Raw genomic sequence first — 25,346 nt, 5'->3', positions numbered from 1 at the left:
CACCAGTCAGTGAAGGGGAGAGGAGGTTGGAAAAAGGGAGGAATAGGGAGAGAATTGCCCAACAGAAGGGAAACGGCCTGGAAGGGGTCCCTGCGCTGGCTGTTTGGATCTCCCAGAACATCTAGAGAAGTGTTAAGGCCTGATGCCCTGGTGTCACGTGTGCTATTAAATTCAGTGGTGTTTGCTTGTTTGTGTTTTTAGGGGATGAGGGAAGGAGCCCAGTGCCGCTTTCTAATTCTCTCACATTTTTTTTCCAGAGGTGATGTTTCCTTGGGAGTCAGGAATAGTTTTCCTCCTATTCCACGACCAACTTTACTTAAAGGAGTTGGCAAAGTGGTATGATTTAGGTTCTCAGCCACTCATCATGACCTCAGTCATCAAAGATGCATCAAAACTAATAAAGGAGCACCCTGTAAGAAGGAATCACCAGTCTCATAACTCACCATGCGCTGGTTTAATCAGTCTGCTTTCCCAGCCAGGCAGCAGTAGCAGGGGTGGGGTGTGAGGGGGTTGGTGGACAGTGACGTTGAGAGCCCTGGGCAATGTGGGTGGAGAGCAGGCCGGGATGGGCCTTGCGCTGGGGGACTTCATCTAGATGCCTGGCCCTGAGGTGCTGGAGAAGAACAAGGACAGGGAAGGACAGTGAGGAGAATGCAACAAAGGCAGACTTCACTGTTCCGCCTGCTTTCCTTCCTCTTATAAGTCAGGTCGGCCTCCATTTAATTCTCGGGAGGTCTTCTGCCCACATGTGGCCGTCCTCACACTGGCCTGCTGAGGACCCCGCAGTGTTAGGGCCTGGGAAGCCCCGTGGCCAGCTGGGTGGAGCGCCTAGAGAGACAGCGCGGGGGTTTCCTGTGTCCTCTGGTGCCGCACACGTGCCTCAGATGGCACCGGGCAGCCAGGTGGGCAGAGGTCAGAGGGCGAGAGGACAGGAGGAGGCAGGTGGGGGCTCTGTCTCCGTCAGGTGTGATCAGTCTGGCTTTGCTTCCTCTCGGCAAGTCATTGTCCTCAGCGACGTGAGGACATTGTCCTTCTTGAAGTGAGGCCCAATGGGCCAGAGCAGCGAGATGGGGCTTCTTCCATGAGCTTTGTTGAGGTTGCCCATGAGTTCGTGGGACTGTGACGGTAGGGCAGGTTCTTCATCAACCTCATCCTCAGATGGAGGTCTGTGCCTGGTAACGTGTAGACCAGAAAGAAAGCTTTGTATCAGAACTCAGGGAAGTGGAAATATGGGAACGGTTATCTTGGAATCTCTGGTTTTCACTCTCGCACATGCAGACACATATACACCACTGAATCTTATGGCCGGCAGGAAAGCCTGCACTGAAATACTTAGGAGGCTGACTAGTGGGGATGCCTTCCTTGGCTTTGAATTCATTCTGATACTTCTGGCCGAGTGATGCTGGGCAAGGTGTTTAATCCCCAGTGCCTACAATCTTCCCCCCAACTCTCCCCCCACCCCCGCCATGCAGTTATTGTGAGCATTAAATGAGCTGATATTTAAACATTGCTTCTTATCTCTTTCTTTCTCACTTCCAGAAGAGCCTGGAGGACCATGATCCACATAACATATCTTGCCTCTGATTTCTCACATTGCCCTAATTTCCTTTGTCCCCTCTGAAAAACACGTGGAGACTCAGACCTCCATGTTGGCTGATAGGAGGAGATAGGCTGTGGAGCTTGTGGGTGTGTGTGTGTGTGTGTGTGTGTGTGTGTGTGGTGAGACAGGAGGTACTATGGTCGTTGGAAATGTCTAGACTATAGCACCTGCTCACCCCAGTGTAGTCTTACTCTCAAGGGAGAGTAAGTATTCAGCTATCCCCTGATATAGAGGAAGATGTCGTATGTTGTAGCTCTGAATGAAATAAGAAAATGGAAATCTTTGTGCTTCTGGAACATTTGATGTTGTTAAAATCCCCCAATACACCGTTTCATTATCTCTACAAATGCTGGAGGATTAGCTTTTGCTTTTTACATGCCTGGAGTCACTGAGGCCAATATTCAAGCAACTGAGATGGACTCAGAACCTCCTCCCAGACATTTGGCTGGAGACAATCCCAGGGCTCCAAGCCAGGTCTTGTCAAGGGATCCTCCTGCTACACCCCTTTGTCCATCCTCGGTATTTCTGAACCTGATCCCCCAGACCTATCTTGAGCTTGTCTTCATCAGGGGATGCCCAGCAGATGTAGTAGCCATGTAGTCTTCACACTGTGCCTCCTTCCTGGGCTGGTGGGGTCTGGGTGGGCCTGCTGAATGTGTCTGTCCTTGCAGGCAGATTCCTCAAGCGGCGGCATCTATGAAGGATGGCAAGTGGGAGCGGAAGAAGGTAAGCGGCTGGCCTTGCCTCCCCCTGCCTGGGTCGGTGTCCACGGTCTACTGCAGGCACTAACTTGGGCTTCTTTCCCTGTTTGCAGTTCATGGGAACCGAGCTGAATGGAAAGGTCCTAGGAATTCTTGGCCTGGGCAGAATTGGGAAAGAGGTGGCCACCCGGATGCAGTCCTTTGGGATGAAGGTAAGAGGTCGCCAGACCTCTTTGATGTGGGGCTTCCTGTGGCAGCTTTGGAAGAGGCAGCTTTGCTTGAGAGAAGCTGAAGGCTTTGTCCTAGGAAAATCTGATGCCCCCTTTAGAGCCCCTGAGTAAATGGGTGGTAAAGCCGGGGGGGAGGGGACATGGGCCCACCGACCTAGACCCTTGAACTCAGCATCTGGGAATACTTGGTGGAGATCCTTCAGCTCTGGGATGAGTAGTTGCCCTCAGTCCCCGTGAAGCAGAGAGGAGTCTTATCCTGCCTGTCCTTTCCTCCCCTTCTGTGGGGGCCTCCTTGTTTTGCTACTTCTGTCTCCTGTGATAATTCATAAAACTGGAGCAAATTTGTAACCTTGCAGCAGAGCCCTTGCTGTCCATCTTCTAGCCCTGCTCCATAGTCCAGAAGAGATTGAAAGGCGCTTCCCTATACACTGTGAGGGACTTCCCCTGGTGGCTCAGATGGTAAAGAATCTGCCTGCAATGCCAGAGACCTGGGTTCAATCCCTGGGGCAGGAAGATCCCCTGGAGAAGAGAATGGCAACCCACTCCAGTATTCTTGCCTGAGAAATCACATGGACAGAGGAACCCGGCGGGCTACAGTCCAGGGGGTCACAAAGTGTTGGACACGACTGAGCAACTCACACTTCCACTTTCACACACTGTGAAAAGATCATAGCGCCCACAGTGGCTGGGAAAACTCACACACTCCTCAGGAATCTTCCCTGACCCCACCGCCCACCAAGGCTCTGTCTTATCCTGCGCTTGGAGCTCAGGAGTTCTTCTGGTTGAGGGAGGGTTGTCATCAGAAGCAGTGCTGCTCCCCAACCCCTACCCTGGGGACCCATCCAGAAGGCTGTACCAAGAAAGGGGAGACCCACAGGGTGCCCAAGTGGGCGAGAGAGGTGTGGCGGCTGGGTGGGCATCTCCATGTTTACTGTGGCTGTGGAGAGAGGGCTTGTGGGTTCAAACGACAGCCAGGAAACGTTAAGGAAGAGGGTTTTGAAAATCAGATTATTTCAGATCTAGAAACATTTCCATAAAGCTGTATGGAATTTTCCCTTTTTCCCTTGCTCCTTCCTTTCTGTATGTCCTTCTTACTTTGCATTAGGAGAGACCTTATAGATTAACCCTTAATTTTAAATCAGCCTCTGAATTTTGTAAGTTTTTGCTACGGGCTCATAGCAAATGGATGGTGAACAAGGACCAGGTGGGCATCCCTTTGTACCACAATCTACATCTTCTCTACATATCCTATTGACTGAAGTCAGCCAGACATCTCTGCTGAGCTTTAGCACCAGGAAGGAGAGGTACCTTTTTCTGGCTCCCTATGAGAAGGGGCATGGCCCCCCAGGATCCATTGATCATGGAAGCAGACCAAAGCCATGTCTTTTGTGCAAGCCACAGGGAGCACTCTCTCCTTTTTCCTTGTTTGTGAGGGCTCAGGGTAAAGGTTCAGCTCCTGGAAAATTCTGATCGTCTAAAAGCAGGGGTCAGGGGTTCAGTAAAACTCAGGGCACATGTAGCCGAACACGTGAGTGCTTCACTGATGATGCGGTGACTTTGGGATGGTTGCCAGACCCAGCGGTCAGTCTATGACGTGCGCTCCCCTCCCGTAGGGTACCACGGTACACTGGGCTCTTCTAGCTTGGCAGCACTCATTGTCAAGGACGGGAGACTTTTGTGGTGACTTAAGCCAGACAAAAAAGCCTACCCTGTTCCCTGAGTAATTGAAGTGATTGATAAGCTTGTCCGTTCTTCTAGCATGCATGCGTGCTCAGTCGCTCAGTTGCATTGGACTCTCTAGACTCCATGGACTGTAGCTCACCAGACTTGCTCTGTCCATGGGATTTCTCAGCAAGAATACTGGAGTGGGTTGCCATTTCCTCCTCAATGGGATCTTCCCTACCCAGGGATAGAATCCCACCTTGGCAGATGGATTTTTTACCAATGAACCACGTGCGAGGCCATCTTGTTTCCTGAATAATTGAAGTGATTGGTAAGCTTGTCTGTTCCTTTGGCAGCACTCAGCTACTTAACCGCAGCCCCGGCTGCTTTCCAGAGGCACAGAGGGATATAGGACCTTGAGCATCAGCAGCAGATGTGACTGACAGGGCTCAGTTCAGAGATGTCCAGACCCTGCATATGAGTGCTCATCTGTGTCTCTGGGCATAGCACATACCACATGCCTGTATGCTCTATTCCCAGCATGGTTATGAGGGTGTGGGTACCTTTTTTGTGTTGCAACATATATCTGCTTCACTGGGGGTTTCTTCTGTCCAGATGTCTCTGGAGGGTCACTAGACTGTTTTGCTTCTGGTACATGTTCTTTGTAAACCTGAAACACACCTTGGAATGTACCCCCACCCCACATACACCCCAGCCCCTCAAGAGCACCCTGGCTCTGGTTCTTTCCCACTGGCCCAAAGTGGCCTCTTTTTGGACTCAGCTGCTTACTTTGATCCAGCTCTCTAACAGGTTTCTGGATCTGACACATTCTGAATCATATCTCAGTGCAGAGAAATCACTGACCTGCATCATCTGAACCTTGGTTGATGTTTGAGCAGTTGCAGAGAGCAAGATTTTCTAAAGGCCAAGGAAGGAAGATTCTTGAACAAATTGTTAAAGAGATCATTTATCAGCATCCAGGCAGGATGAGTGTTTACTAAACACAAGTTGTTTCAAACTAGTCTTGGTCTCTCTTTGGAAATCAGTAGTAAACTGGTAATATCATGGGACACCCTAGATGTATATATCTTGACTATTTAAAATTATAATCATGTAATAAGTGAATGCATTCTCTTAAAAATTGAAATTTAGATAAAGGTCTCCTAGATGACCATCCCAATCTGAGTTTCCTTAGGTAGCATCCGCTTGATATATTGTCATCTCAGACTTTTTCTATGTATTTACATGGAATACAGGCTTCTGGGATACAGGTACAGTTCTGTACCTATAGAGGAGTTTTAGCCTAGAGACAGTAGAATGTTGTGCATGTTTTTAAGATAAAAACATATGTCTTGGAATAAATAGATGTACTATATTTTTAAACTGTTGCATGGAATTCTTTTGAAGGGATAAATTGCTTTTATTTGGTAATTACCTCAACGATGAACATTTTAGATCGTTTGTAGAATGTGGACTTTAGCACACGTTGGTGAGGTCTTTCATGATACCTTTGAGATTAAGATGGAGATCATGAGCTCGGTGCTGAGGGTTTAGTAACTGGCTGAAGGATGTATTCATGTCAGTCTGCAGGGGGATTGGTTCAGGATGGTGCAGGGCTCTGCCTTACTCACTGTGCTCATCAACAGCCTGGATGATGTGTCATTTGTGGATGACAGGAAGCAGAGGGAATTAACACCTAAACATTCAGACTTAGGTCCTGAGAGGCATAGGAAGTCTAGAATAGTTGGGCACCCTAATAGGACATTTAATTGGAATACATGTCAGTGCCCCACATATGAGGCCCCAGAGCAAGTAGACTTGGGTGAAGAGGTGTTTATAAAGGCTCTTCCAGGAGAGGAGGCCTTTTAGTTGACAACCGTGCAGTGTGATTAATAGTGACATGGTTGATAGAAAAGGTTCTATGACTCTTGGCAGCATTAAAAGAAGATGACTTTCAGAACAAGGAGGTGACATTCTTCGTGCTCTGTACTGATCAACTCCTGTTGTGAGTATTTGAGCAGTCCAAAACCCCATGTTCTGCAAGACTGTGAAACTTGGGAGATAGGGTAATAGGAGGGGAGCCCACACATCTGTGCTTCCTAAGAAAGGGTGGAGGCACTAGGATCTCTGAGCTCATCAAGATGTGGGAGTCACAGGGGAGGCCTTGAAATAGCCAAAGGGAAGTCGTATAGAAGAGTCACGCTCTCTGAGAAGCAGATCCAGGAAGGAGCACTAGAGTGCAGGCTGGAGAGGCAGAGTTACAGACAGAGCTGACCTCAGTGGAATAAGTGGTCTCAGGAGAGAGTGAGTCCCCATCACTGCAGATACACTTGCAAGACCAGATAACGACCTGGCCAGCAAGTGAAGAGGGAATGTGAACACAGACACAGATGCTGTTTGAGCCCCCACATCTCTGAGTATACATCACCCCAGTGGGCTACCAGTTTCTTTAAACTGTGAAATGGCCCTGGCCGTGAGTTCACTGTGTGATCATAGGTAATGGTGCCAAATTTTTAAGGGCTGGGTTTGTTACAGTAACTTGGAAGAACAACCTAAAGTCGTAAAGATGGAACTTCCCTTGAGGTCCAGTGGTTAAGATTTCACCTTTCAATGCAGGGGTTGCAGGTTCTATCCCTGGTTGGGAAGCTAAGATCCCACATGCCTTTTGGCCAAAGAACCAAAACTGAAAACAGAAGCAGTATTGTAACAAATTCAATAAAGGCTTTAAAAATGTTCCACATCCAAAAGGTCTTTTTTAAAAAAGGACATAGAGTGGACCAGGAGGCGTGGGGGACCCTGAGTTGTTGTGGTTGGGCCAGCTTGAGCAGAAGAGTAAAGCCTGTAGATGTTATTTTTACCATCCTCTTCTCTCCCAGCACCTAGGGTCTTACCCTGTTCCTGATCTGTCACCAGGCTGTTAACCACTAATCAGGCTGCTATGTGTGCGCTCAGTTACATCTGACTCTGTGTGACCCCCTGGACCGTAGCCTGCCAGGCTTCTCTGCCCACAGGATTCTCCAGACAAGAACACTGGAGTGGGTTGCCATGCCCTTCTCAAGCTAATCTTCCCGACCCAGGGATCAAACCCATGTCTCTATGTCTCCTGCATTGGCGGGCAGGTTCTTTACCACTAGTGCCACCTGGGAAACACAGTTAGGCTGTTAACGGGATGGCTGTTATCTGACCCTCTCTAGGGTGTCAGGATTTAAGACCTGACCCCATCATGCCGCAGGAGCTGTAAGGAGAGACTTTCTTATGCTCAGATGCTGGGGGTGGACCATCCCTTTTCCTCCCTCCCTTTGTGACTGTCTTGTCACTTAGGGAAGGGGGAGCTTAGCCAGCTGGCTTCCCAACAGCACGTAGTGTGTGAGTGGGGATGGGTTAGGGAAGAGCCCATCTATGCCAGCACAGGCCTAGAAGGAGCCTCGGAGGCCCCTAGAGCAGCTGCTGACATGCTTGAGCCACAGGTACACGTGTGGGTTTCTGGATAAATCTGGCAGCCCACAGCCCGCTGGTGTTCTGAATCACTTGAGTCTTAACACACTAATGTTCTTGTCCTCAGTAATGTTGCTGGATAACAGATTATAACTCTGGAGGCTCAACTCATTCAAGCTGGCCTGTCCCCTGGGATGGCTTAACAGGCCCCAGCCAATCAGAAGCTGAGCCTTGTACTATCTTATCAGGTTTTTGGTGAGGAGCAGACTAGCATCTCTTAACAGTTTCTTTGTGGCCAGTATTGTGATGAGTCTGACATTAGCCCGAAGGGAGGGATGTTTAACCCGAGGCTCCAGCTGTCATCAATTCCTTTGGGTCTTGCCAATGTTTACTGAGTTAGTTAGACAAGGCTGTGGATTGAAGGCAGGAGGAGAAGGGGATGACAGAGGATGAGATGGTTGGATGGCATCACCGACTCGATGGACATGAGTTTGAGCAAGCTCTGGGAGTTGGTGATGGACAGGGAAGCCTGGCGTGATGCAGTGCATGGGGTCACAGAGTTGGACATGACTGAGCGACCGAACTGAACTGAATATTTACTGAGATCTGCTGTGTTAGATATCATGCTTACACTGACCCTCTGGAGTCAATATTATTATCCCAGTTTACAGATAAGTAGACTGAGGCCCAGGAAGGTTACGTGAAATGCTCAAGATAACAGGACGAGTAAGGGGTGGAGTCCAGCTCAGACTCTGGGCCTCTTGGGTCCCAGTCTGGTGCTCTTTGCCCAGCACCACCACCACCGCTGTCTTTCCTCCTGGTTCCTGTTGGTAAATCAGTCCCTGCACCACGTCCCTGTGCTCAATCATTCATACAACCGGCAGCTCCCATCTCAGTCTGGTGCCTGCCAGACTTTTGCCCCAGAGCAGTGATTTTCAGATTCTTCCCAGAGTCTCAAGTTTAGACACATAGTAAGGACGTGGAGGGGCGTCCCCAGAGGCTCAGTAGTAAAGAATCCGCCTGTAATGCAGGAGACGAGGAGACACGGGTTTGATCCCTGGGTTGGGAAGATCCCCTGGAGGAGGGCATGGCAACCCACTCCAGTATTCTTGCCTGGAGAACCCCATGGGCAGAGGAGCCTGGTGGGCTGCAGTCCATGGGGTCACAGAGAGTCAGACGTGACTGAGCGACGTAGCATGCACACATGCACTCCCGGACGTGGAGTATGGGCCCAGGGAGAGAGCAGGTGGTGGGGCTTCTGGGCCTTCACCTCTGTTGTTTTGAATTGATCTGGTTTTATATTATTATTATTTTGGCTGCACTGGGTTTCGTCACTGTGCAGAGGTTTTCTCTAGCTGCCACGCACGGACTCCTCCTTGTGGTGGCTCCTCAAACAGAGCTCTAGGCGCTCAGGATTCAGTAGCTGCAGCCTGTGGGCTCGGCAGTTACAGCTCATGGGCTTAGTTGCCCCACGGCATGGGGCCGGGGAGGGGGGGAGGGGCGGGCAGATCTTCCCGGACCAGGGATTGAACCTGTGTCCCCATCATTGACAGGTGGATTCTCAACCTCTGGACCATCAGGGAAGTCCTGATATGGTTTTATACTGAGTTTGTGTTTAAGATTTCATTGTGTGGTTGGGGGGGAGAGTGCCAACGCTAAACTCAAAGATTGGCTCTGGGACAGAGAGAGGGTGCCTGACCATTAGGCTCCTCTGTTGGAGCCCTTTTATACCTTTAAGGCCTCTCTGATCTCCATCCACAGGCAGCCAGAGGGACTAGGAGCAGTATGACTGGTCTCCCAAGGCTGCCTTCTATGACAGCAGCTAGGAGGTCACCTGGGAGCACCACTTGAAAAGCTAGGGTTCCTCTGTTGCCCCAACATCAGGACTCTGTCCTGGGGCTGGAGTTGGGGTGGGGAATCCCTTTACACATCTCCCTAAGGCTCCTCTCTAGGAATAGATGGCGTGAACCCAGAAGTGCCTGACATCTATACATTTGACATCTGACCTTTCTTGGACACATCAGAACCCGACTCGGGGTCGGTCTCCTGGGCCTCATGTCACCCTTTATAGCTCCCGGGACATGTCTCCTGGTATAAGAACCCTAGCCCTTAGTTGAGTTCAGCCCCTGTCTCTCTTGAGTGAAAAATGAGAACAGGGTAGAATTCTTCCCCTGCAGTTGTCTGCAGATGAAGGAGGTACTGTCTCTCTGTGAAAGAAAGCTGAGTCAGGGCCTGCTGCCCGCTGTGGCAGATGCTTATCTCTCCTGCACCCCCGCCCACCCTTTAGCCTCAGGCACCTGCAACAGGGACACTGGGCTAGACTCAGCATGCAGGAGCCTTCCTGTTGGCAGCCCCATGCTGATTCTTGGCTCCTGAGAGCCCAGAGGCAATAGGGTTGTGTGAACTTGCTCACATGGGGAGGATGGTTCACACCATGTTCCGCATGAAAAAAAAGAAAAGTATATCTGGATTAGAGATGAATGGGACATTGTTCCAGCCAGCCTCAGAGCCAGTGGACAAAGAAGACTTGTGAGAACCAGGGCAGGGTCCTCTCCCCTCCCCTGGACATTTCATTCTCCCCACGAGAAAGGAAGAGTTTACCTCTGTGGAATAGCCATGAGCTCACCATCCTGTAAGGGCGTGGTGGGGGGGCAGCCTCTTTCCCCTATACCTCCACGAGGGTTGGAGTGGGACCCACTTGGCTTCTTTGGTCCCACAGAGCTGACGATGAATGAAAAATGTGATTCCAAAAGCTACACCTCATTCATAACTATTTTCCGTTTCTTCTCTAGGAAGGCTGACTTGATCTAGCAATCTTCTGTGCCATGATTTTCTAAAATAACTTTTACATTTCCCTAGCTTCAAAAGAAATTCATGATCAGTGGGGGAAACTTGAAAGAGTATAAGAAAGCATAAAGGAGAAAAAAAGTTAATTCTACCACCTAGAGGTAACCACTGTTGAAATATTAGGCTTTGTGTTCATTCTGTTTGTGTTTGGTTTAATCCTGGGCCAACTCTGAATGTTTTCTCAGGGAGCTTTCTTTTCATGGAACATTGAATTGTTGAAAGTCAGAGGAGGGGTCACTTTGAAATTGTCCACCTGCTCCTTTTCTTAAAGTTGAGGATCCAGGTCTGGAGGCACTGATTTGCACCTGGACACACAGTTGCCCGCACTTGAGGCTGGACTCAGGCCCATCTCCCGGTTCAGAGTCCTTATCTTGGGTCCCGCAGAGCTGCAGAGCTCAGCCAACTGTCCGGCCTTCTTGAGCATTTCAGCACCTCTGAGAGTCTTATGACTTCTACACCTCTTCCCCATCAGGTCCCTGTGGCTGACCTGGGCCAGGCCCAAGGAGAGAGCCCAGGGAAGCCTTCTTGGGTAGACCAGGCAGGAAGTGGTTAGGTCCTTGCTGTTGCAAGAGAAAAATGCTTCTTACCTGGTTGCACATTCTTCCCAGCTGCTTGTGCTGCCTTGGCAATCTTCAAAGCATCACCCCTGCTGAGAGGTTTGTGGCTGGTAGCCAGGATTCTTTCTGATGTAGAAGAGATGTTTCCATCTCATTCTATCCCTGTTTTCTCAGGTGGGGGCTGTGGGCCTCTCCACTCCACCCCTGATTAGCAGGTAGGAATTAGGAGTGTGGGCCCTGGATCCAGAATACTTGTGTCCCAGTTCTACCACTTACTACCTGTATGACCTTGGTTAAATCATTTAATGGGCTTCCCAAGTGGCTCAGTGGTAAAGAATCCACCTGCCAATGCAGGAGATGCAGGTTCAATCCCTGGGTTGGGAAGATCCCCTGGAGAAGAAAATGGCAACCCACTCCAGTATTCTTGCCTGGAGAATCCCGTGGACAGAGAATCCTAGTGGGCTTCAGTCCACGGGGCTGCAAAAAGTTGGACATGACTTAGCAATTGAGCACGCAAATCATTTAACCTCTGCCTCAGTTTCTTCATATGTAAAACAGAGAAGTAATAGTATCTAACTCGTCAAGTATGAGATGCATGTTGTTGTTTGTTGTTTAGTTGCTAAGTTGTGTTCACCAGGTTCCTCTGTCCATGGGATTTCCCAGGCAAGCATACTAGAGTGGGTTGCCCTTTTCTTCTCCAGGGGATCTTCCCGATTCAGGGATCGAACCCTTGTCTCCTGCATTGGCAGGTGGATTCTTTACCACTGAGCCACCAGGGAAGCCCCATGAGGCACATAGTTAATACAAAAGGTGTTTGCCATCATCAGCTATGAGTCTGTGCCTTTTCTTGCTTCTCAAGAGCTTTGTCTTCTCTAGCGTTCCCTGATGACCTTTGGCTGATTTCATGGGTTTGATGAAGTTTACACCCCGAGTTTCCTGTCTGCCCTCATCTCCTAGGAGCCAACCTTCCCTCCTTCTCTGCAGCCTCAGGGAGGTACCTCTGCTTTGGGGGCTGTCCCCTCCCCGCCAGCTCAGACCATGGTTCTTTCTGGATCCTCCCAGCCCATGGTGCCTCTAAGTCTCACTTTCCTCCTCTTGATGTCCTTCCCTTCCCCAGTCAAACCTGCCTTGTTGAAAGGATCTGACGTTAGTCGTTTATACCTCTGCCTGATTAGTCACCCAGTTATGCCTTCCAAGACGAGGTACACTTTAAGCCTTGTGTAAAGAACCTTTGAGAGACAGGACCGTACTCTACCCACCTGGTGTCAGCACTGGTGTTTCACCCCCTTCCCCAGTGGTGAGTCTGTCTTGTTGATAACTCTGCTGGGCACCACCACCACCCTCCTCTCTCACCTCTTCCTTGCTCTGTTGAAGTGGGCGGCGTGCCTGCCCATCTTCTGGCCTGTGGGGCCTCCAGCTGCAGCCAGCTTCTCCCCTCCTTCCCCTCGTGCCCTCTGACCGCATCACTGCTCCCCACAGGATCGTCCTTCCTCACGGGGGCTCCCCACTTTCCAAGGGTGTCTGAGCTTCACTGGTTCAGCCACATACCAGCTGCTTCTGCACCCGTTTATGGTCCAGAGCTTGGAGGTGGGCGAACCTCCCTTTGAATTCTGACCCTGCCTGCTCCAGCGTGGATGCCCCACTTCCTTCAGATCTAAAGTAGGAAGAATAATAGTACCAACCCCCTTGAATTACTGTGGGAGATAAGTGGGTATTGTGCTAATCGTTAAGTTGTGTCTGACTCTTTGCAAGCCCATGGACTGTAGCCCGCCAGGCTCCTCTGTCCATGGACTTCTCCAGGCAAGAATACTGGAGTGGGTTGCCATTCCCTTCTCCAGGGAATCTTCCCACCCCAGGGATTGAACTCCAGTTTCTTGCGTTGCAGGCAGATTCTTTACCATCTGAGCCACCAGGGAGGGAAGCTTAAGAGTAGTGCTCGGTTTAGAGTCAGTGCTCCGTAAACGTAGCCGTGATTAATAATGCCAGTGCTGACAATTGATAGTGACACTTACCCTCCCCCTCTCACCTGCCCCCAGACGATAGGCTACGACCCCGTCATCTCGCCAGAGGTCTCGGCCTCCTTCGGCGTGCAGCAGCTGCCCCTGGAGCAGATCTGGCCTCTCTGTGACTTTATCACTGTGCACACACCTCTCCTGCCCTCCACCACAGGTTGGTGTGTCCCTAGCTTGCGGGTTGACCACAGAAGCCACCGACCAGATGAGGGTGGGCCCTCAGTCTGGGCCTTCTGCCCACGCTGGGGACCAGTTATGCTGGGAGGGTAGCATCCAGATCCTGTGAGCATGGAGCACGGTGATGCTTTGTTACACAGCCCGGCACCAGATCCAGGAGGGGTGAGCTGGCTGGAAATGCACAGGGTCTGGGTGAACTGGGTCAACATGTAGGATCAGTGACTCTGTGGATACTTCCTTGGATCACTGCCTGAAGCACTAAGATCTCAGGGATGTTTGAGATGTTTCTTAACTGAGTCTAGTCTCAATTCATCCTGGCCCAGAGCATCTGAGAAGCGGGCAGTGAGACCAGAGAGGCTGTAGTCCCCCAGGAAGGAGGCGTGTGGGGAAGAGCCCGTGGTGGGGAAGGTGGGGCCTCTGGAGCCAGAGCCTCCCGACACCATCGCTGCAGGAAAGCCCTCCTTCCCTCCCAGGCCTGCTGAACGACAGCACCTTTGCCCAGTGCAAGAAAGGGGTGTGCGTGGTGAACTGTGCTCGAGGCGGGATCGTGGACGAAGGCGCCCTGCTCCGGGCCCTGCAGTCGGGTCGGTGTGCTGGCGCCGCGCTGGACGTGTTCACGGAGGTAAGTGCCTGCTTGGCATAGGGGGCGGAGGGGAGGTGGGAACAAAGGGCCTTGGGCTGGAAGCCCAGCTGAGCAAAGGCCTTGGCTTACTGTCTCTAGTGGGAGAAATTATGTTGCCCAAAATAACACCTCTCTGTCAGGAGGTAGGTAGTATTAACCCATCTTACAGATAGGGAAACTGAGGCTCAGAGAGATGGAGATGTGCCCAAAGCACATGAGTAGTAAGTGATGGAGCTGAGATTGGAATCCAGTCTACGACTGTTCTGCTGTGATGGAACATTCATGAGGAAGCCGATTATTGCTGAGTCCACTGACCACCCGGGGGGAAACAGAAGTAGGAGTTGGCATTGCTCCTGCTCTCTCCCCCTCCAGTTCCTGAGGCAGTCCATAGCACCCCACCCAGAGATGTCTCTTTCTGGTCAGGAACCACCCCGGGACCGGGCCTTGGTGGACCATGAGAATGTCATCAGCTGCCCCCACCTGGGCGCCAGCACCAAGGAGGCCCAGAGTCGCTGCGGGGAGGAGATTGCCCTCCAGTTTGTGGACCTGGTGAAGGGGAAGTCCCTGGCGGGGGTTGTAAGTATGCCTTGTGGGAAGGAGAGGTCAGAGGAGGGCATATTTTAGCTGGGAATGGGGGTGGGGGGCTGAGCAGTGACCAGATTCAGCCCTGGGAGCCCACGATAAGGGGGCAGTGCTTGCATTTGACAAGCCGGCAGTGCTCTGGCTGGGGCGGCAGGAACTGCCCTGCAGTTTAACCTTGAGAGCTGAGGCCCGGCACCCCGGAGCCAGCTTAGCTTGCTCTATTGTAGGCTTGCTGCTGAGACACTGTTTTTTTTCCCCTGCGCCATGCCTCTGGAAAAAGGCTCCTTTGTTCTCTGCAGGCCTTGGGAGTGAAAGAGTGAGGCTGGCGTGATGGCGGGGTGCCCAAGGTTGGATGAGTGGCGGGGGATGGACCGAAGAGAAAGCCTTGATAGGGTGTTCTCACCTCATCTCACTTTGTAACACTGAGCACATCTTTCATCCCCGCCTCTTAGAATCCTGAGCAGGGGCCCACCCTGCCCCCATAAGGAACTCTCCACGCCTGCTGGCCCCTTAATTTCCCCAAATCGTGACTTCTTGATTGTGCTCCCAACAGGCCCTTCCTGGCCATTTGTTTCTTCTCCAAGCTGAACCTGACTTATACTTCAGGTCCTGTCTCATTCATTCAGTCTTCAGATGGTCCCTAAGCCCCAGCGGGTGCCAGATGCTGTCACAGCCCTTTGAGGACACGGGGGTGAATAAGGAGGCCTTCCCAGGTGGCACTAGTAGTAAAGAACCTGCCTGCCAATGCAGGAGATGTAAGAGACGTGGGATCGATCCCTGGGTTGGGAAGATCCCTTGGAGGAGGGCACAGCAACCCAGGCCAGTATTCTTTCCTGGAGAATCCCATGGACAGAGGAGCCTGGTGGGCTACAATCCACAGGGTTGCAAAAGAGTCAATGACTGAAGCGACTTGGCGTGGCAGGGGTGAATAAGGAATGCATAACTCTTCTTCAGGAGGCTTGCCACCTGCCCCTTCACGAAGATTTGCTTGGCCTGTCTCCATCCCAATCCTTTTGCCATGAGACACATTCTTGTTATTAAGATTTCATGAGTTTATATTTTAGTCCTTAATTATACGCTTTAAGTTTTCAGAGGATTAAAAAAAAAAAAAAAAAAAAACCCAAAGCAGGATGTAAGCTTTCCTGCAGCTCATGTGGCTCTACCCCAAATACTTAACCAATAATGAATGGGGGGGGTGCAGGGCTGGAGGGTGGTCCCTGACCTTCCTGGCTGACCTTCAGCATAGGGCTTTTCGCTTCTGAGGACAGAGTTATGGCGGGAGAGACACAGGGTGCTTTGTTCAGCCCTTGTTTGAAAGCCCAACTCTCCAGGCCACTGTGACCTCTACACCCTGAGAAAGTAAGGGACCCATGAAATGACCCTTACTTACGTGGTCAGATCTCTGTCAGATCATTAAACTTAGTTTCAAATTAGGAACAAATGCCTGTTTTACCCTTTAGTGGCTCAGGTACAATAGGCATTTGTAAGAAAGACCTCCTTGTCACCCAGGAAGCCCCATTGTCCCTCATTCTTTACTGGGCCCTCTCCAGTTCCTTTCTGCTGTGACCTGAGGCACAGACTAGCTTGAAGATGAGGTTGGTGCCCAAATGCCTTGGCTCTTCCTGGAGCCTCCCACTCATCTTCTAGAGAAGACAGATGCCCCTTTAACTCGGCAGACCTATGGCGAGCACCGCCCTGGCCTGCCCGGGAAGGAACCAGGCGTGGTGCCTGCCTGTGGGGCTGCTCCGGTGAGCATTTCCCCCTTGCCCGCTGCAGTGCTCACCCCCCAGCTGTTGCCTGGCCCTTCAGTTCTCCCCTCGCAGCTCTGGGACTCACTACCCTTCAGAGAGGATCAAAGGGGAGCTGGCTGTGGGGCGCGGTCATACCCGGGACCCCCTTACACAGCAGGGTCTGCTGGGGAGTCCTGCCTCCTCGGCTGTTTCCATCATTATGACTCCGTCTTCTTTAATGTTCTGCCAGTTTTCTCTGTGAAAACAGGAATAGAAACATCCACGTTTTCCTCTCATTACATCTGCCTGATTGGATTTGCATCCAACCCCAGGATTCTAATTAAACCCTTCTTAGATGATTCTCTTTACAGGTTGCCTCAGTGTAAGTGGCGAGATCCTTAACTCAGAGCCAGGACATCTTGAACCACAAGATGAAATAAACATTTTGACCCAGAACATGCTGCTTTGTTGTCAGCGGGGGGGTCCAGCTGGCCAGACCCTAGACTTCACAGCATTGGAGGCTTATGTGGCTTCTGTCTCTTTTCAACTGCCCAGCAGGCCTGTGGTGGACTTCACAGGAGTCCACATTTGAAGAGTGATAGGATCATCAAAAGTGTATAAATTCAGGGAATTCCCTGGTGGTCCAGTAGTTAGGACTCAGCACGTTCACTACTGTGGCCTGGGTTCAATCCCTGGTTGGGGAACTGAGATCCCACACGCTGTGTGGTATGGCAAAAAAAAAAAAAAACAAGTGTATAAATCCAGCCTTACAAATTGTGATATTTAGACCGAGTGTTCTGTGACAGTGTAAAAACACACTTAAAATCAAGATAGAAAATAAAAATGAAGGCAGATAGGAAAGCCATTCCAGAGAGACCCACCACTCTAGGTCTAAGTGATCTGTGACTCTCCGCATGGTTTATGTCAAAGACCCATCCTCCTTCCTTTCCAAAGGAAAATCAAATCTCTGGTGGAGTTGGGGAGGGGTGGCGGCACATTCAGAGAAGAGGGAGATGTCCCTTCCCTCTCTTCCCTGCTCCCCTTTTGGCAGTTTGAAGTTGGGGAGCCTTTTGTGTTAGAGACAATAGGAGGAGCCAGGGAGCTGTGCCATTTTCTGGCTCTATAGCGCTCCTCAGCGACAGGAACAAGCTGTCATCTTGTGAGTGGCTGATCAAGGTTGTCACCCCAAGGCACCCCAAAACTAGGCTGGCCCCCTGCTGCCTGCTCTCCATGTGGAGCTAAGGCTTGGCCTTAAGACCTTGTCTGGGAGCCGAGTCGGTCAGGGGTGCCCTGTCCCTTCCCTTCCTGACCTCAGTCCTGCTCCCCTTTCTCTGCAGGTAAATGCCCAGGCCCTTGCCAGCATCTTCTGTCCACACACCAAGCCTTGGGTCAATCTGGCTGAAGCTCTTGGGGCGCTGATGCAGGCCTGGGCTGGGTCTCCCAAAGGGACCATCCAGGTGGTGACACAGGGTGAGCTGGGGACTCTGCAGAGGGAGGGTGAAGAGGGCTGTGGACTCTGCCTCGCAGCGGGAATGTCTGCTGCAGGCCACAGACCAGTGAGGGGCCCTGAGATGCCCACATTCTTGTGACCACACATCTCACATTCCATCTGAGTATGGCTCGCCTGCTACCAAGTGAGGACAGAAAGGGAGGGGTACACAAAGTCATTGGGAAGTATGCTTAATTTTCGTTAAGTCCTGTTATGCAGTATTTTTAAAATGTGCTGTTTGGGATGTGAGAGGGGCCTCCACAAGGTTCGGAGTTTCCTGTGGGAGGCAGTAGGATGGGTGGAGGGAGTCCAGGGGAAGCAACAGAACCTTTGTTCCGGTTTTGACCCAGTTGCTTACCTGCCATGGGACTTCCCCTTCTCTGACCTGTGGGTTCTTCACCTGTGAAGTGAAAGCTGAGGTGGGTGTGTCAGACAAGGCAGATGCTGGGGTATTTTGTGCTCTGGAACATTCTAAGGTGGGCTCTCCAGCAGGCTGACATCCTCCAGCTCAGCTGGGGAGTGGGTACCTTATACTCTATTGAGGCCTGTCCTCCCCATTGACTGTTGGACATCTACTCACTTGTGGAAAGACTGGAGTGGTGGGGTGGTAGTGGGGTAGACCGCTAGCATTGCCAATACCTGGAAGGGGCAGAGCCAGGGGCCCCAGTGGCCGGGTGCCCAGGCCCCAAGGAAACGAGGCAGGGAGGTTGGCTCAGGTGCTTCAGTTGCCCTTTCTGCTTCCACTTGCTGAGACCAGCAAGGGTGTAAGTGCCGAGTAGGGGTGAGGGTACAGGCAGACCCAGGTGGCCAGGCTGGGGCCAGTGGAGTTGGGCTGGGTTCTGGAGAAGAGTTTCTTAGACTGGTGTAGAGCCTCCCCGGCGTGGACCCCCAGTGTGTCCTCCCCACCCCGGCTGCCTCTCCATCCCCCAGAGGTAAGCAGAACTGCCCAGCAGCCTGGGCTTGGGCCCCCGCCAGGGCGGTAGGAGCTGTGTGACCCAGTGCTCAGGGCCAGGGTGTACTGCCTTCTCCCTTGTTGTTCAACATACAGCGCCCTGATGGCAATTTCTCTCTGTCCCCAGGATCATCCCTAAAGAACTCCGGGAGCTGCCTGACCCCCGCCGTCATCGTCGGCCTCCTGAAGGACACGTCCCATCAGGCGAATGTGAACCTGGTGAACGCCATGCTGCTGGTGAAAGAGGCCGGCCTCGATGTGCGCACCCTCCCCGCCCCTCCCCTCCATCTCCCCCCCGCCATCCCGTCATTCAGAGCTCCTCTCAGCTCTGCTCACTGATGGGGAGCCCCCCAGGCCGTGAGTCCTGCCGGTGACAGTACCGCCCTGTGGGAGACAGCCATGACCTCCCCCCGTGCCGGCCCCCGAGCATCACCATGAGAACTGGTACCCGTGAAGGTGCTGTATGTATAAGTGCTCTGTGAGCGAGGGGGCCAGCAGGAACCCCGCTTCCCAGCCAAAAAGGAGATCTCAGAGCCCGGCTGGGAGCTGGGAGGTGGCCCCGCGCCAGCCTCTAACTCTCCATCCAGCACTCCTTTACCACCCCACGCAGGGTCTGGGCTAGTCTGCAAACTCCGGGAGCTCACCACACACCCTCTTATGCTCTGCGGCCCTTCATGGCTTCCCTGCGGTGTCTTCCTTTCTGGTTCCCTTTTAAGATCAAAGTCTGTGTTTCTCAGCCAGTGGGAGCTGGCGGAGGCAGTGGGCAGTGAGCTCCCATGGCCCCCTTCCTCTCCTCCGCCTACTGTCTTATATCCTGGGTTGGCCACTCTTTTGTGCAGGGAGCAGGAATTCAGCACCAGAGGGATCAGGCTGGACCGCCTCTGGTGGCTGGGCTGCTTGTCCAGCCCTTCTCACAGCCCTGCCTCCCTCCCTCTGCCTTTTCCTCCTCCCACCCTCCCATCCAAGCCTTTACCTGTATCCGGTAGGTCTCTTCGCCCTCCTTCAGGGAAGAAGCTCATGCTCGGGGCCACCAGGCTTGCCCATCTGCCCTCTCCCCTGACCCTGAATTGTTAAGTGTGGCGGCCAGGCTGATTAGGCCAAGGGAGGGAGTGGGCATCACTGTGCCTCTTTGCCTCCTCTCTGCAGGTGACCACCTCCTACAACCCTGCCACACCAGGGGAGCAGGACTTCGGGGAATGCCTCCTGACCGTGGCCCTGGCAGGTGCCCCCTACCAGGCTGTGGGCTTGGTCCAGGGCACCACGCCTCTGCTGCAGGCTCTCAACGGAGCTGTCTTCAGACCAGAAGTGCCTCTCCACCCGGGCCAGCCCCTGCTCATGTTCCGGGCTCAGGCCTCCAGCCCTGCGATGCTGCCAACCATGATTGGTGAGGAGGGCCTATGGGGCTGGCCAATGCCCTGGAGGCAGGGACGGCTGTGTGTGTGTGTGGAGGGCTCTGTCCTGGGATTGTGCTTTGTGGATTTCTGCCTCCTTCAGCCCCTCTTCATGCCTGCAGGCCTCACTGGATCTGCAGCAGGTTCCAGAACATATGGGGCTGGATGTGGAATTGCGAGATTAAGTGAGGTTGCAGAGCCATGCGGCAGGGATGGGACCCCAGAGCCCCTGTTACTAGCCAGGTGCTTACCACGTTAAGGACTCAGTTTGAGACTGCCTGTAGAAATGTATCCTGGAGTTCAGAGCCATTGAGTTGCAGGTTTTCTGACGGCAGGGCTGGGTGGTGGTCAGCCTGATCCAACAAAGCCTGTCTGAGCATCCCCTTCCCGCAGTTATGGGCATCTTGGACCTGCCTCAGGCCCCTGGCACCAAACCTGCTTGGGGTCCTGGGGCACTTCCAAGTATGACAGAGAATGAGTGTCCACAGGCCTCACGGGGCCTGATATCAATGTCCTTGCCAGATGCCAAGAGGAACTTTTCCCCTGCTTTTCTCCTTGCTGATGGTCTGGATAAAACTGCCAGCCAGCAAGTCCAACTGGTGGCTTTGGCTCTTTGTGGCTAATCTTCCCTTCCCTGCCTTGCCTGATGGTCAGGGTGTTCCTTAAGCTACTGGAATAGTGAGGGAGCTGGCCAGAGCCCTTTGTTCCCTCGGTCTCAGCTCTTCAATTCTGAGACCACCACCCCTGTTGCAACATTAATGTCGGAAATCAAGACTTGTGAGCCCGCTCCCAGCCTCCTGCTTCTCCTTCCCCTGTGCCTGGTGCTAACCAGGGGTTTCTTCTACTTCCAGGCCTCCTGGCAGAGGCAGGGGTGCAGCTGCTGTCCTATCAGAGCTCTGTGGTGTCAGACGGGGAGACCTGGCACGTCATGAGCATCTCCTCCCTGCTCCCCAGCCTGGAGCCCTGGAAGCCCCATGTGACCGAGGCTTTCCAGTTCCGCTTCTAACCTTGGGCTCTCCTGTCCCAGCCTCGTGGGATTTTCTGAAGAAACATATCCACTGGGAGAGGAGATCCACATTTCTGGGGCTGACACTGCTTGTGTCCCCTCTGTCTCCTATCTTCCTACGGTACAGCAGTGACCTCCCAATAAAGAGCCTGTCCTCTACTCTCTGGGCAGTTTTGTGTTGTCATTACCCGGAAGAACCACCAGAGGGCATCCGCGGGCAGCCGTGGGGCTGGGCTTTGGCTGCAGGCGAGTAGGACACATAAAGGGAGACCCATAAAGAGAGATCTAGATGGGTGGTCTACATGTCTGAGTGGGGGTGCTCTGAAGAGGACCCGTTCCCTGTGCCTCAAGTTTTTAAGAGACATTTTTATAAGAACAAACCTCAAGGATTTGAGCAAGTCCCTGTATTATTTTGGAGAAGGAAATGGCAACCCACTCCAGTATTCTTGCCTGGAGAATTCCATGGACGGAAGAGCCTGGTGGGCTGCCGTCCATGGGGCCACAAAGTCAGACAGGAGTGAGTGGCTAACTAATCTAAAATGCTATTTTAGATCCCCCTTCCGCCTGGGCATATAGATGCACACTGATACATGTAATTCACCAAACATGTCAGCATTGTGTGCCAGGCATTGGGTTAGGTGTTCTGCCTAGGGGGAGGTTTATGAGAGCTCAGACTGCTTCTGTAGACATCTCCCTCTGCTGGGTGACAGAGCACACAGGTCATTGGAAGCAGCGAGGACAGAGCCACAACAGGTGTATGTGGATTCTGTTGAGACCAGAGGAAAAAGGCATTTGAGTTGAGGATGGTGGCTCCCAGGAGATGTTTGGAAAGGTTTCATAAGAGGAAGAAAGTGTGAGTAAAGGCACGGGGCCTGAGGATATTTGGAAAATTCACAAAGCCAGTTTCGTACGGTGTGTGCGTGTTCAGTCACTTCAGCCGTGTCCAACTCTTCACAACCCTGTGGACCATAACCTGCTCCTCTGTCCATGGGATTCTCCAGGCAAGAATACTGGAGTGGACTGCCATGCCCTCCTCCAGGGGATCTTTCTGACCCAGGGATCGAACCCACGTCTATTGCATTTCCCGCTTTGGCAGGCGGGTTCTTTACCACTAGCACAACCTGGGAAGCCCCAGTTTGGTATGGGAGAGACAGTATATCACTTGATTTTAAGATTTTCATGAAATGTGTCAGAATAGTACTCCTGTGCCTTACAGGTTTCGCCTTTTGAGAGTTGTTCTCCCTCTATCAGTAAGGGATTGTCTGTGCCCACATCACACCCAGTAGCCCCTGTTTTGGAGACTTCCCCAAGCTGAGAAGGCCGATACAGGGTGACTGATTGCCACTGGCAGCCGCAAACCCATTCCTGTGACCTCAGTGCTGTGACTAAACCGAAGGTCGATAGAAACTCCGCCTGTAGCCACTCACTGTGCTGACACCTGCCAGGAGCTCCTAACATGTGTCAGGGCCTTGCACGCCTGGAAGGGGATGGACTCGGACGTGAGCAGCAAGGTGGCTTGGAGCTGCTCTGACCTTGAGCACAGTGTTTCATTCCCTTAAGCCTTTGTTCCCTCATCAGTAAGAGGGACAGTCAGACCTCTCAGGATTGAATGGATAACAAGTGATTTGTGGCAAGTGCCCAAGGCACTTGGTAAACATTGGTTCCTTCATCCATAGGCCTTTCTTTCACAGCAGATGAGCAGGTCTCACTCAGGGCTCTTACATAGAATCCTGTGCACCAAAGGGCCCTCCCTTTGCCCTAGTAGTAATGTTTTGCCAGATCTAGACATGGTTGTCCTGACATCAGACAACCCATTCCCTCCGAATGGAAAGATATCTTGCATAATGTGGCATCTGGTTGTTGGGGGGGAGGGGGTGACACCAGAGCTCACTACTAGCTAGAAAGACAGGCTGGGATTGATGAGGTTAAACTTAGTTAAAAGTGAAGTTGAGCTCAGAGGCTTCTCTTGGTGGCTCAGTGGTAAAGAATCCGCCTGCCAATGCAGTAAACACGGGTTTGATCCCTGATTCAGGAGGACCCCCACATGCTACAGAGCAACTAAGCCCGTGCACCGCAAGTATTGAGGCTGTGCTCTAGAGCCTGGGTACCACAACTCTTGAGCCCATGTGCTGCAGCTACTGAATCCTGCATGCCCTAGAGCCTGTGCTCAGCAACAAGAGAAGCCACTGCAATGAGAAGCCCGCATACCGCAACTAGAGAGCAGCCCCTGCTCACCACAACTGGAGAAAGCTGAAGCTCGTGCACAGAAATAAAGACCCAGCACAGCCAAAAAAAAAGTTGAACTCAACTTCCAGCTTCCCAAACTCCTCCAGACAAACCATATTTTGTGCTCTAAGGTCAGAGCAACCCAAAGTAATTTATGCTTACTCACGTAATTTAGAAACCCAAAATTACTTGAACAGCCCCCAGTATCTTCCTAGACATGAGTGGCCAGTGAAGGCATGGGACACATTCACTGCATCACTTTGTCCACATAAATGCTCCTAAATTTAAAAAGGCAAGTGTGTTTAAGATCCAGCTGGTGTTGGTTACTCCTTCACATTAGTGAACCTTAGAGTGGAATTCCTTCTTGTGTACCTTGGCTGGTAAGCTAGGGTTTGCTTCCCGTGGTGGAGACAGAACAAATACTGGGACAGGAGAGAACTGGCTTCAGAATGCTGACTCCTAGAATTTTGAGATTTAGAAATGTGTGCATGTGTGTCCAATATGTCCCCTGGAGACAGGAAGTTGCCTCATGGTCAGTGGACTGGCTCACTGTCCACATCTGTTGTTTTTTTTTAATTAATTCATTTTATTTTTTGACTGTGCTGGATCTTCGTTGCTGTGTGCAGAACTTTCTCTAGTTGCAGCAAGTGGGGTCCGTGCGTGGGCTTCTCCTTGTGACTTTTCTTGTTGTGGAGCACAGCCTCTCGGGCATGCGGCCTTCAGGAGTTGTGGTGCACCGGCTTAGCTGCCCCATGGCATGTAGGATTCTCCCGGACCAAGGATTGAACCTGAGTCCCCTGCACTGGCAGGCGGACTCTTAACCACTGGGCTGGCCACCAAGGAAGTCCTCCACATCTGTTTTAATATGATATGTAGGTATTCTTGATTGAGATGTATAAAACAGGCCACAGTACCCTTACCTAGTCATCACTCCATCCTCTTTCCTGCTCTAGGTTGTCCTGGGTGACTTTTCGCCCACCTAGGGAAGTTCTTTATCTGCATGATAGTAGCTGACCTTAAGGCGAAAATAGTGACGGGGCAACTGAAAAATCATCCCCTTATCTGCTGACCTGACAGGAGGAGTGGGCTTTCTTCGGAGTCCGTTTTCATGAAGTGGATCCGGAGTTACCAGAAGAAGGCCTAAGGCTCAGTATCAGAGTTAGTGACGTGGAGGAGTTGAAGAGGCTGGGAGCCTCTGTCTGTGCAGTGGTGACAATGACCAGTGTCCTCCTGGGTGCCCTGCAGCCAAACCAGGGCTGACACTCAGCTGGCACCCTGATATCTTCATTGTTAAATACTAATATTTTTAACATCACCCCCACAGAGTGTCCAAATGCCTCCCAAGTGGAGGCAGGCCTGGTTCCGGCACTGGGTGACACAGAAGCTCCTGATTGCTAAGGCCAACGGAGGCAGATTTAGCACCAAGACCCCCCAGTGGACCATACGGAGGGAAGGCGAGGCGCCGAGTTCCCTTCTTCAAGAATTCAGGTGACTGTCCCACTAAGTTAAATAAGTCAGGCAGAGAAAGACGAATATCATACAATATCATATTGCCTGGGGGCTTCCCAGCTGGCTGTAGGGGTAAAGAACCCACCTGCCAATGCAGGAGACATAAGAGATGCAAGTTTGATCCCTGGGTCAGGAAGATCCCCTGGAGGAGGGCCTAGCAATCCACTCCAGTATCATATTACTTATATGCAAAATCTAAAAAAAAAAAAGAATTTTTTTACAAAACAGAAACAAACTCAGAGACTTAAAGAATGAATTTATGGTTACCAGGAGGGAAGGACTGGGTGCAGAGAGACAGATTGGGAGTTTGGGATTGACGAGTACACACTCCTATGTTTAAAACAGATAACCAACAGCAGACTAACCACTGTATAGCATAGGGAACTCTGCTTAATATTCTGTAATAACCTAAATGGGAAAAGAATTTTGGAAAAGAAAAGATGCATGTATACGTATAACTGAATCACTTTGCTGTACCCCTGAAACCAACACAACACTGTTAATCACCTATGCTCCAACGTGTATATATATGTATATATATGAGAACTCAGGGGAGCATGGGCTTTCCTCCCATGACTACAGACACTGCTGCAGGGATCTTAGGAAAGGTGAACATTG

General features: G+C 51.7%; 1 protein-coding gene across 1 annotated transcript in view; it reads left to right on the top strand.

The window, feature by feature from the left end:
* Positions 1–21,152, top strand: part of PHGDH (phosphoglycerate dehydrogenase) — a 31,329-nt gene extending 10,177 nt beyond the window's left edge. The window contains exons 4-12 of the mRNA XM_043877465.1: positions 2,272–2,326; positions 2,415–2,513; positions 13,069–13,201; positions 13,695–13,843; positions 14,267–14,419; positions 17,493–17,625; positions 18,724–18,854; positions 19,743–19,980; positions 20,839–21,152. Coding sequence (XP_043733400.1) covers positions 2,272–2,326; positions 2,415–2,513; positions 13,069–13,201; positions 13,695–13,843; positions 14,267–14,419; positions 17,493–17,625; positions 18,724–18,854; positions 19,743–19,980; positions 20,839–20,993 — 1,246 coding nt within the window. The 3' untranslated portion in view covers positions 20,994–21,152. The remainder of the gene's footprint in view (positions 1–2,271; positions 2,327–2,414; positions 2,514–13,068; positions 13,202–13,694; positions 13,844–14,266; positions 14,420–17,492; positions 17,626–18,723; positions 18,855–19,742; positions 19,981–20,838) is intronic.
* Positions 21,153–25,346: the final 4,194 nt, after the last annotated feature.

Source organism: Cervus elaphus, chromosome 20, assembly GCF_910594005.1.
Source record: "Cervus elaphus chromosome 20, mCerEla1.1, whole genome shotgun sequence".
NCBI lineage: Eukaryota > Metazoa > Chordata > Mammalia > Artiodactyla > Cervidae > Cervus > Cervus elaphus.
Note: the sequence above shows the minus strand (reverse complement) of the source record. Positions and strands in the feature narration are given on the sequence as shown.